This window comes from Desmodus rotundus, chromosome 3, assembly GCF_022682495.2.
Source record: "Desmodus rotundus isolate HL8 chromosome 3, HLdesRot8A.1, whole genome shotgun sequence".
NCBI classification, from domain to species: domain Eukaryota; kingdom Metazoa; phylum Chordata; class Mammalia; order Chiroptera; family Phyllostomidae; genus Desmodus; species Desmodus rotundus.
Window position 1 is genome coordinate 7,602,223 of NC_071389.1, and position 12,363 is coordinate 7,614,585.

The 12,363-nt window shown below is 57.1% G+C and overlaps 1 protein-coding gene across 8 annotated transcripts in view; it reads left to right on the forward strand.

The window, feature by feature from the left end:
- Window positions 1-11,413, forward strand: part of PRDM2 (PR/SET domain 2) — a 119,863-nt gene extending 108,450 nt beyond the window's left edge. For 6 of the 8 annotated variants that reach the window (XM_053919910.1, XM_053919908.1, XM_053919909.1 and 3 more), the window contains 2 exons: window positions 5,621-5,764; window positions 9,572-9,707. In XM_053919910.1, the coding sequence (XP_053775885.1) occupies window positions 5,621-5,741 (121 nt within the window). In that variant the 3' untranslated portion in view covers window positions 5,742-5,764; window positions 9,572-9,707. Of the gene's footprint in view, window positions 1-5,620; window positions 5,765-9,571 lie in introns of all 8 variants that reach the window. The other 2 variants (XM_053919911.1, XM_053919912.1) reach the window with 1 other exon arrangement.
- Window positions 11,414-12,363: the final 950 nt, after the last annotated feature.

Here is a 12,363-nt window from a genome sequence, read left to right on the forward strand (position 1 = left end):
CAGCAAAATCCGAACCTCTAGGGCTGCAGCGTGGGACTCAGCCCATCAGGATGGTTTTCATCTCTGGGGGAGCTCCAGGGGGCACCGGGGAGTTTGAGACCCCCATGCTAGGGCATCGCTCAGCTGGCATGGTTCCAGCCAAAGCTGCCCCCTGGCTCCGTAGGTGGCTTGTGCGTCTGTCCGAGGGCAAAGGCTCCAGTCCTTAGGGCTCTTGGGATATTGACAAAAGGTCCTTGGTCCCCATCATTACAAGGACTGTGTCAGGGAGGGGCTCCAGGCTTTGGTGCCCAGTGGCCCTGACCTCGGTTGAACCCCTGTTGGCTGAGGGAGCGTAGACACTGGGCTTCCTCACCTCTCCATCTGCTTCTCCGTGAGATGTGGGTTGTGGCAGTCCCTGCTTCAGGGCCACTGGGAGGGTGTGAGGGGCTCTGGGAAGCCCCCCAAATGTTCCTGGCACATCACGTGCTCCATGGGAGATGCTGTGCATTTTTTCCCTTGGTTGACATCCTCATTTTACAAGTGAGACTACTCTGACTCAGAGAGGTAGAGGCATCCTCCAGAGGCCACACAGCAAGTCAGTGGGGGGACCTAGGGCTGAAGCTGCAGCTTCTGCCTCCCAGCCTTGGGGCCTCAGTGGAGTGGGTGGGGGCCTCGCTGGAGCAGAAGGGGCTGTCCTATAGTGGGAAGCTGGAGCCCACTATTCCTGGAGGTGCTCGGTGGCTGGTGCCAGGAAATAGGGAGTGATTCCCATAGCTTCTACCTGTGGCCTTCACCCAGCCTGTGGGGAGTTTCAACATCCGCTCAGGTTGTCCTGTCTTCTCCCACACGCTCTGTGCTTCTCCCTTGCCTCCGGCAAAAGTGCGGAACTTCAGACGCTGACTTAATGGATTGCAGTCTGCGGGTTTATGGAGAGTTGCATAAGACTCCAGGGGCGGCTCTGTGGCCCAACCAGCTTGGGGGTGGCCTTCCAGAAGGTCCCTCCCGACACAGGTGGGAAGAAGGGGTAGAAGGTGGCGTGGCAGGCAGGGCGTCTCGACTCAATGCCTGGGCAGTCTGGTGGGCAACCTGGCTGGTCGTATCTGCCTGGTGGGGACTGGAGAGTTCCGGGAGCGTGTCCCGGAGGGGCAGCTCCTCCACCCAAACCCTGTCCCCTCTCTGCCCGCCTTGACCAAAATCTCCTTGACCCAGCTCTCTGGACCCTGACCTCCATTCCTTTCCTCCCTCCTCTCTTGAACTCACTTCCTTCGGTGTTTGCGCCTTGTCTTGGAAGCTGCTGTGCCCAAGGTTACCTGCAGCCCCGAGGCTGCCGAATGTCATGGTTGCTTGGTTCTCAATCTTGTCTTGACCCGTTGGCAGCTTTGGACACTGTCTCTCCTCCCTCTTCCTTGAAATGCTCGCCACCTTTTGAGACCACTCCCTGTGCTTGGCAACACCACCGATGCCCCCCCAAATCCCTTTCTGGGTCCCTGGACTCCTCCCCTTTGTCTCCACACCCCAGAGGTGCGCCCCCAGGCCACCTGGTCCACCCCAACACTGACCACTCCAAACTCTTCAGAGGTGCGTTTCAGTCACCTGCTTAGTATCGCCCTTGGGTGTCTAACAAACATGTCACATTTAATCCTTTAAAACGTAAGAATTGTTTATTTCTGGGATTTTCCATTTCATATTTTTGGACTCCAGTTGTCTGCAGGTAACTGAAGCCATGGGAAGCAGAACCACAGATGAAAGGGTAGGGCTCCTGTAAAATGGACCGGGGACCGGGAGTTTCAGGAGGGGGTATTTGCAGTTTCAGAGACGGGGGTTCGGGGATCTCACTGAGAGGGGGGCACTTGAGCAAGAATTCGGAGGAGCGTGTGGCAGACCCCTTGCCGACCTGGGGGAGCTTCCCGGTAGGGAATGGCAGGTGCCAAGGCCCTGAGGCAGAGATGCACCAGAGGAAACACAAATGGCCCTGAAAGCTTGGATGTGCCCTTCGGGGCCAGGAGTGGAGCAGCCCTTTCCGTGCCTCTGGACGCCTGAGAGAGTCTGACCATTGAGGGATTACTGCCCAGGGGAGACGGCGCCACAAGGGCTGCCACCTGTGAGCCCTCGCTACCACCGAGCAGGAACGAGCATGTCAGATCCATTCTCACGCACAGCCCTGTCTCCACCCTGTACAGATTGGGGGTGGGGCCCGGTAGCACATGAGGTCCCACTGTGCTTTAAAAGCCCACAAGTTTGTGTTTCATTTGAGTGAAATGTCCAGAAAGCTGCAGAGTAGGGAACAGTCTGGAAGTGGACGGACAAGTCTGAGCAAAGTCTGTGTGGAGGAGACCCCTCCCGGCCCACCACGATCTTAAAAAGTTAAACGACATTGTAGAGAACTCTCATAAAAGTAATGCTGGACCCCACTGCTTTTGAAAAACCAGTCAACGCTGGACTTGTGCAGCCCTTTCTGGCTGCCTCGGATTGCGGGTTGCGTGTTACCCACCTCCCCAGGTTTCAGGAGGGGTGGCCGAGGGGGGCTGTTGGTCACCTTCTGGGTACATGTGCGCCAGTTTCCTGCCGCCTGAGCCCCCTGTGCAGTGGGAGGGTCGTGGAGTCTGGCACCACTTGTTTCTTCATTCGGTAGGTTGGGAGGGCCTGCCACCCACTGAGCAGTCCCACCAGGTCCTGCGGTCACAGACTCTCCGAGGGAAACCGCACTGATCGCGCAGCACGCAGGTGGCCAGGTGACTGGACCGCAGAGTAGGCAGCTTCTGTGCTGAGGGCGGCCCGTAGGCGGCCCCAGAGTGGCAGCACCCAACCTGGGGCCCACATTGGGACCACTAGGGAGCTTAACAATATTGATGCCCAGTGCCACCTGCAGAGACACTGAGGTCACGGGTGTGGTGTGCATCCCGGGCCTCCCGGGTAAAAATGTAGAGAGGAGCCAGGCCGCAGGCCCCAGGGGTGAGGGCTCTTCGCGGTGCTGAGGAAGCCCAGTGAAGCTGGGGACCGCAGGTCCAGACAGTCGGGCGGGCTGGCTAGGTCAGCGGGCCGGGGTCCACGTAGAGAATGTGAGCCACACCTGGGAGCCCAGGACTGAGGGTCGCAGCGGGGCATGTCTCGGTCCAGTTTACCTTTTGGGAAGGGGCAGGGCACCCTTCTGTGGAGGGGCTCAGAGGGGGCCGTGCAGGGACCCAGACGGGGGTTGTGAGGGTGACAGAGCCATCCAGGCTGCTGGGACCGTCCTGAGGCAGCAGCTGAGAAAGTACCCGGGAGTCACAGGGCTGTGCTGCCTGCTGGCGTCCTCCCCTGGGCCAGGCAGCAGACTGAGGGTTGGCCAGAGGGACCTGCCCGTGGGTCCTCACCCAGTTGGGTGCTTTGGGCTGGGGGGAAAGCAAGCCCCCTCCCTGGTGGCAATGGCTGTGGGTGATGTGGCTGCAGGAGCCTGAGGGTAGAATGGATGCGGAAGGCAGAGGAAAGGTAGCTGGGCGGACCACGAGGTCACGGGTGTTCTCTCTGTCCGGTTGAGTTTTGAGTGTTTGGTAGATGCGGAAGGGTGGTAGCAGAGAGAGGAAGAGGCTGGAAATTGATGATGCAGGGCACGTCTGACTCCGGAGCAGCTGCGTGTCCTGCTGCCTGCTGCTGGAGACGTTTCCCTAGATAGTGTGGGGGACCTACAACATGCCAGGGTGTCCCTTAGTGCCCATCAGGACGAGGGCGTGGAGATCACCCGCATCTTCAGGCAGCCTCACAGATGACCGTCCCCTCCTATGGCCGGGTGGGCTGGCTGAGGGGCCCTGCTCACACCGGGGTGCCCGCCAGTCCATGGTGTCCCCACAGGCTGCCTCCCGGGCCTCCGTCTCTCTGCCTTCAGTCTTGCTGAGGTACTGGGATGAGCTGACCCCAGGCCCCGACCGCACAGCCTCGGGGAGAAATTCACACAGGCGCGGCCCTGGCCTTGCTGAGAGCCAGGCCCTCAGAGGGGTCTCCTTTGTGAAACTGCAGGTCCCTGTCTCCCCTAAGACGTCTCCCTGGGCTTGCTTTCATCATTTGTCTGTTTCCACATTTCATTTGTTTTAATACACAGGCACTGAGGGCTTGTCAGCTTGGGCAGTGTTACCGTGTTGGGCCAGATCGTTCTTTGTCGTGGGGGCCGTCCTGTGCCTTGGGGGATGTTCAGCAGCATCCCTGGCCCCCACCCCTCACTGGGTCCCAATAGCACCCTCCCTCCCCTCACATGTGACAGTCGACAATGTCTCCCCACAGGGCAAACTTGTGCCCTGGCTGAGGACCACTCATCAAAACCCTGCTGTCTCAGCTTTTTCCCATCTCTGCCTCCTTTGGGCAGAGCTGACTCCCAGCCAACACCTGGAGCAGGTGAAGTTCCCGGAAGTTCCCACCTGCCTCAACCCCCACCTCTCCTGACCTGAGGCCCTTATCACTTCCATTCTTCCATCTGGAAGGGCAGGCTTGGAACCTGGGACTAGTCACCGTGCCTTCGTTTCCCCATCTGTAAATTAAGGATACAGTGTCCACCTGGGTGGGCTCTACGACGAGTAAGATAATTAATGTACAGAAAGTATAGCATTGTGTTGTTCCTGTGCAACACACACTTACTTTTGTTGTGCCAAGCTGGGGTTGCAGCAATAAACAAGACAAAGACCGTGACCTTGGGGTCACAGCTCATGATGGGGGCAGACTCCTTATCCTGTGATTGCGATTCAGGGTAACAAGTGCCGTGACGGGGGAAGTACAAGGGCCAGTGGGAGCTGGCAGAAAGGACACCTCATTCAGGAGATAAAGGAGGAAGGCTTCCTGGAGGAGGTGGTGTGCTAGCTGGAACCTGAAATATGATTACGGGTTAGCTGGGTGAAGCAAGGGGAGGAATAACAATTTGGATTACCTATCTTTAAAAAAAAAAAATTAAGCCCTGGCCAGGTGACTCAGTTGGAGCATCATCTGTAAACTAAAAAGTTGGGGGTTTTATCCCCAGTCAGGGCACATACGTAGGTTGCAGGTTCAATCCTTGGTTGGGGTGCATGTGGGAGGCAACAGATCAATGTTCCTCTCTCTCTCCCTCTCTCTCTTTCTCCCCCTGACCTTCCTCTCTCTCTAAAAGCAATAAATAAGTCCTTGGGTGAGAATTAAAAAAAAATTAAAAGCTTTCCTGGAAAAAAAGTTCAATTTAATGGGCCGTTGTGGCAAATGGGCTGTTAGGGCCATACTGTGTCCCAGGGCCCTGCATCACACCCCCTGTGTGATCCCTGACATGAAAGTTGGGCCAGGGCAGAGGCCAAGTGTTGAGTTAACAGCCCGGAGGGGACTCAGCCATCCCTCCTCCTCCCCACCACCATAGGTACTAGAAACCTCCCCAGGAGCCTCGGAGGGAACAGTCCCTGGGGGCCAGCTAGGGGTCCTTGGGTCACCCCGTTCAGTGCAGTATCTCCGAACCCGTGGGTGGACGCTGCTGCTGGCCCCATCTACAGGGGGAGGGAAGGCTGTGGATGGAGCTCGGTGGGCTCCCACGGTGATCGAAGCTGCTGACGTCCCATTGGCCTCGAGGGGCCCGAGTGGTGGGGCCGCACCAAGGCCTCCCAGGTGCTGTCCGGGCTGGGCCCCTGGTGACGGCCTGTGTTGTTTCTCCCCTGCACAGCTACAGCCTCCGCCTGGCCACCCGATGCTCTGCGCCAGCCACCCCGTACGTCACCAGGCAGTGTAGGAGTGTCAAGGCCACGGCTGCAGCACAGCTCCAAGGACCCCTCTTCAAAGAGTAGAAGCTCCACCTGCTCCCTGACAGGTATGAGGAGGGTGGGGCAGCTTCCGGGTCCCTCTGGGTGGCTCTGGGGGCAGAAGCAGGCTGCACTTGGCTCTTGGGGTGGGTGGGGAAGGAGAGAAAGGGGTGGGCGTGATAGCTTGTGGAGTACCCTGTGTGTGCCAGGTGGGGTGTGGGGCCTTCCTGCAAGGAGTGGGGATTTGAAAGTAATACTAATCTGTACAACAATAAATTTAGATTCAGGTTGAACCAGCATCAACTCTCTTTCTAGATTTTCTGATGGTCAAACCTGAATTCATCCGTAGAAACCAAACCCAAACCAGGGGCCTGGGCAGCGGTGGTGATTGGAGTAGGCCGGGGTTTCCCTGGTGGTGACACAGCCTGCCCCCTTCATTGTGTCCCCAAGACCAGCCTCTCAAGCACAGCTGGAGGGCCTCGTGCACCAAGACATTGGGGCACCGGTTAAAAATACAGACCTCAGGGCCCCACTCCGATCTACGGAGCAAGCAGGCTGGTGCGCAGGGCTGGGGACCAGCGTTAGCAGGTGGCCCGGTGGCTCTGGGACACACTCAAGTTCAGGGTCGTTCGGAATGAGTGCACGGAGGTTCAAGGCGAGGGCAGGCTGAGTTCTGACTAGGGCCTCCGTGTTGTGCTTTTCTCTCCTCCACCGGCTCTCCCAACCAGACAGTTCTCTCACCCCTTGCTTAGCAGTTGGGGATTCTGGGCTCAGCCTTATTCCTTGGGGTGTGGAGAGGTTCAGGAGGGGAATGGAAATAAAACCCACTTCCCCCAGGGAGGCTGTTGTCTGCAGCCAGAACTGGGCCTGCCTCTCAGAATCCAGGTGGAATGCTGAAATGGACACTAAGGTAGAGCAGAACCGGAAAGCCCAGATCAGCCCTCTGCCCCTCCCCTCATGCAGAGAGGAGACTGGGGCCTGGTTGAGAGGCGTGGCCAGAGTCTTCTGGAGAATGGGAGGCGGCACCATGGTGAGCAGGTCCCAACTCGGGGTCCCATGTGTGTTTTGGGATCCTCCCTGTGGCCGGGGGTGCCGCTGCGTGGCCCTCCGTGTTGACGGGCACGCAGGGCATGACTCCCAGCCGAGAGAGGGTGTTCTTCGCAGCCTGAGGGAGAGCCAGGTGCGATGGGACTGGTTTCCCGCTCAGACTGGGGGCTTCTGTCGACCTCGGCAGTCTCAGCCTCTCCCCTGGAGTCAGGGCACGGCCCTGGACGGGCACCTCTTTTGCCTTATTTTCTACACATGTAGCTTCCCCAGGAAGTCCGAGGTCAGGGTGAGGACTGTCCCGCTGTCTTGCAGATGCTGCCTTCTGGCTGTGTCCTCTCGTGGGGAGAGAGCAAGTGCTGGTGTCCCTTCTCACAAGGGCACTAGTCCCATCCTACCCTCGTGACCTCACCGAAACCCAGGCGCCTCTGAGAGCCCCCGCCTCCGAATGCTGCTGTTACACTGGAGGTTAGGGCCCAGTCATCCGGGACAGTTCAGTCCGTCACAGTTCCAGAATGATTTGTAAAAGGCCCTGAAGGCATGTGTGGGTCAACACCCTCCTTTTACAGAGGGGAGACTGACAGGGGGGGGCACATGGCCAACCTGGGAGCAGAACTGCAGTCTTCTCACTCCCAGGAAGGATGATGGACTTTCCGTGGGCTGTCCCTGCCCCCCGAAATCATAGACAGACTGTACCTGCGTGTGGGGTCTGTTCTGCGAAAAGGATGATATCCTCAAAGCACCCAGGACCCAGGTTCACGCTGCTGCCCTTGGCGGGCTGCAGGCTCTGTGGGCAGCTTACTGGGCAGCGTGGCCCGACTGAGGTTCTGTCCAGCATCTGCCACCCACTGTCTCAGCTGTGCCCCCCTCTGAATGACATTTCCGGCAAAGCCCAGAGCGTTCTCTTGGCTTTCTGTCTGAGAAGGCGCCGCACCGCCTACTCCAGTGTGAACCTTGTGTGGCACATCCTCTCTCTTTCCAGTCGAGGGGCCAGCTGGTCTTGTGCCCGAGGGTCTGGGAAGGGAGGTCCCAGGGAGGGACTGGCGCCTCTCCTTTGTCTGGACTCCACAGTGATCCTCAACATCAGGTCCCAGGGGTGGGTGGGTGGAGGGTCTACCTCTGCCTGGCTTTCCGCTGGCAGAAACCCCCTGGGAGCAGCCTCTGCCAACCTCCCGCCCAGGGGTCCAGCCCACAGTCTCTGCTGCTGGGGCCACCTCCCCGGAGGGCTGCCTCTTGGGTAGGGGACCGGCAAGATGGCTTCTGTTTGGATCCCACTCAACAACCCACGGGAAATTCACATGCGCTGGCCACGCCCCACCCCACCACCCCTCGTGCTCAGATGGGCATGGCCACGTGCAGGCCTCCACTGGCCGGGGCTGCCTCTCTCAAAGGCCCATGCTCCTCTGCAAGCAATTCTCTCTCCAGACCCAGCACGAGGTTTGGGGGAGGTTGGAATTGACAGTGTAGTGGCTGGGTGCGCACTCCTGGGGTTGAATTGAATCCTTGCAGCTAGTTCACTTCTCTGCATTTCGATTCATGCATCTGTAAAACGGGCATGTTGTAAGGATTTCATAGGCCGGTTAGTACATGAATAGTATTTAGGAAAGGCCTGGTATGTGGTAAGCCATCCATAGTTCAGAGCTGCTGTTATTCCTCTTACGGAATTGTTATATTAGTGGTAGTAGTAGTGGTAGTAATGACAGAGGTTATTACTGGACTGCTAATAAGGCTGATGCTAACCAGGTTCACTGGGTGAGAGAGCTGAACCCCTGAACCTGACTCAGCCCAATTCCAGCCCCACATTCAACCCAAGGCAGCAAACACGCTCAGGCGCTCGCTCGTGCCTGGCTCTGTGCCAAGTCCTATACATGGGGTTTCCACTGCGGAAGCGTGGCTGAGCCATCCCCTTGTAACAGAGAGCACACGCAGGCTCTGGAGTGTGCTTGACCTGGGGTGAAGTCCCACCTCTGCCACTTGTCGTCAGCCTGCCCTTGTACAAGTTACCTCTCCTCCCTGAGCCTCCATTCCTTCTGTGCAAGAAGGGGGTCTCTGTCACCTGCCACAAGGGTTGTTGGGAGTGTGGGAATGAAATTCAGTGACTTTGGAACTACTTTGGGAAGCTTCTCGGCAGTATGGACTGAAGCCGAACAGACGCAGACCCCAGGACCCAGCCATTCCACTGCCAGGGCTGCACTCAGCTGGCGTGTGTGCACCAGGAAGTGTGTACAGGAATAGTCACCTTACGGAGGTACGCCCCACTCCCCAGCACTGCCACCGCACGTAAATAGGCGCACACGTGCACCACACGTCTTTGAGACGTGCTCCACTGTACGAACGTCCCAGCAGCGGCACCCACGACGGCCCCAGACTGAACACCACCTGGCCGTGCACTGGCTGGGCAGGTGAGGTGGCGATCCTACCACAGAACCCTACGGCGAGGAGACTGGAAAAACTGCGCCGCCCGCTCCGAGCAGGTGGCGCTCACAGGCACAGAGGATGGGTACTGATTGATCTCATTTGTCCAAGTGAAAACCCGGGGAATCCAGCCGTGCTGACAGAGGTTAGGATAGTGGTTATTCTGGGGTGCGAGTGTCAGCGGTTGTCCTAAAGGGGGCTGCATGGGGGGCTGACGGGAGCTTGGCCCTGTTCCACCTCCTGATCGGGGTGCTGGTGACGCAGGTGTGTTCACTGAAGGTTCTTCCAGCTTTGCTTTTCTCTGTGTGCTAGACTTGAATAAGTAGCTAAACTGGAAAAATGAAGTGGGATAATGCTTGCACAGCCCACTGACCATGCGGCCACCGTTAGTATTGTTCTTTTCTTTGTCTCCTCAGCACCTGAAGTGACCTGGAATCAGAGAAGCCAAAGGGACTGGCCGTCTGCCCTGCAGGGAGTACCGACCTATTCCAGTTCCACGAGCCTGCGAGAGAACGGGAGTGCATGTGCGTGCGTGTGCACATGCGTTTGGTCTTCAGACGCGCGTCCCGAACCCTGCGGAGGCAGGGAGGCAGCGGACTTCACACCACGGAGGACCCTCAGGTGCCGCCCTGGACCGTGCTCTGCAGCCCAGCCTCCCCTCGGGGCGTGGGGCCTCTCCTACTATGCAATTTTTCAAGAGCTCCTTGAGCCTGCTTTTTACTTCTCAAGTTGTCCTTTGCCGGGGCAGGGACCTTGGTCTGGCCCAGGGGTCAGCTCCAGTCCTGTCCAAGGAAGGCCCTCAGGAGGAGGCCAGGCTCCCCTTCCAACCGCCCCGTCCCCCACCTCCTGCGTCCCCCGCCATCTCTGGGAATCAATAGCGCGTTGACACTTGGGAGCCTCGCTGACCGTCCCCCTTGGCCTGTGTGCTTGGAAAACCCCGTTCCTGGCCTGAGTCTTCTGAGCTGCCGGCACTTGAGTCATTTCCAGATCTGAAATTGCGGTTAGTCCACATGCGCCGGGAGCAAGCCCATGTCCTCATTTATGGGTTGGGTTTCTCCTGTGGGACAGGCGCTTGGGGAGGGGGAGATGCTCCTTTGCCTCCCTGGATGGGGCCATCAACTCTTCTAGTGTCTGAGCTTCTCAGATTAGCCGAAAAGGGAAACAGACAGACAGACACTGGGAAATGAGAATTAAATTGGAAAGTAGAAAGCATAGAGGGGGAAGGAAAAGAGATCCTGGAAGCTCTCCATCACCTGCCAGGGACCAGTGGAGGTGGCTCCCTCTCACTGGTGGGACCGTCCATGCCTCGGAGAAACGGGTGCGCTGAGCTAGGAGTTGGGACCCAGTGAGGGTCTTGGGTTTTGTGCCTTTGGGGCAGACCCCAGACGAGGATGTCTGAGACCATTTGTGCCGCTTCCTCGGCCCCATTTTCAATGGTAACGTATCCACCCCAAAGTGGAAGGTGGGGATTTGGAAGCGAGCGAGTGGTCACGTGCAAAAAAGGGACTTTTTTTTCAGGGCTACTATGGTTGATCTTGCAACTCTGTAAATATGTATGTAGACAGTTTTAAAAGCACGTATTTATGTCCCTGACTGTAAATGCCCCATTTTTAAAGTTTTATAACTTGTGTTATTTAATTAATCAGTCGACCAGCTGCAGTGCAGGCTCTGAGGATGGTCCAGGAGAAAGTTCTCGTGAGATCTTCACACGGGCAGAAAACTGCTGATCGTTGGCCTCCGCCAGTTTTCCTGTTTCCCACCCGCTAACAGCCATTGCTTGTTTTAAATTTTCACAAACTGGAAGGAAGCCTTTTGCCCGCTTCTGAAATGAACCCTCACAAGCATGAAAATCTGTGGCTGTTCCTTATCCTAACAATTTTGTCCCATAAATGTCAACACTTACCAACTATACTCAGCCTCTGAGTTCTTGAGGGTTTTCCCCGTTCAGCAGCAAGGAAGGCTTACAAACCCAAAACTTGAAAAGTCACCTTCAGCCAATGGCGAATTCTGGAAATGTTGTGTGTGGGGGGCGTGGGGAACCACTCACTGTTCGCATGTGCAAACGGGCTGGTCAGCTTTCAACACTCCGGGACTGTCGGGAAAACTGCTGCAAGCCGTCCAGTCACGAAAAGGGGGAGCAGTTTGACCAAGAGTGGCGTTTCCTGGCCCGTGGCGGCTTTGGAGCGTGGGTCTGGATCTCAGCTCTGTATCTGCCCTGTGAAGAAAATTAACAATAAAAGTGTGAAGTGCGATTGTAAGGAACACGCGTGGGAGTGATCCTTTGGGTTTCTGGGTTTTGCGTCTCCCGTTTTGGTGGTGACCGTGTGGCTGGCATGGGAGCGGGCTGGGGGTGGCGGAGCCATCCCCGAGGACCCCATTCCTGCAAGGAGAGAGCTCAGGTTTTAAGGAGCTCACTGCGGAAACATCTTACCTGGTGAGCAAGGTTACTCTGCCTTCAAGTCCCCCTCCCACCTGCCAGCAGTAAGTGAAGCCATTGCACAAAGACTAGAAAGGTTGCCGGCGACTGCAAATGTATTTTCTTTAAACAGCTTTATGAGATCTAATTCATACACCACGTCGTTTACCCATGTAAGTGTGCGAATCCGCGGTTTTAGTTCACAGAGTTGTGCGACCGACACCACTGTCTGTTTTAGGGCATTTTCATCCCTGTGTCTCCCCGAGCCCCGGACTCTAGCTCCACGCCCCAAGCCGAGGACTCTTGCTCCGCCCCAGGCGCACGGCCATATCAGAACGACGGACTTAAAAGTACGGGCTCAGGGGTCCCCAGCCAGGGTTAATTGCCAGCTCTGCGCCTTACTGTCCACGTGACCTTGGTCACTGACCTCAACGTGGTTCCTTATTGTTACAAGGGATCGATCACTGCACCCACCTTCCCACATTCTAGTGAGGAGATAAATTAGCTACCACTGAGTCTCCTTAAGGTAAGTGAATTTACCTGCTCTCCAGATCGCTTGGCTGATTGTCGAATGAGAGATAGCTGGCCTCCGCCCCCCACATGCACTGAGAACCCCTGGGGTAGGTCTAGGCTCCTGTAATTTTGTTAACTAGTTCCACTGGTCCCAGCCAGTTTCATGCCCGCTAAGGTCTCGGACTAGAGCCGTGGCAACGACGGAGAAGAAACAGTCCTGGCCTGACCAGACCGCCGTGGTCTCGGGGCTTGTGGGTGAGCCAGGTGCTCCTTGTTAAT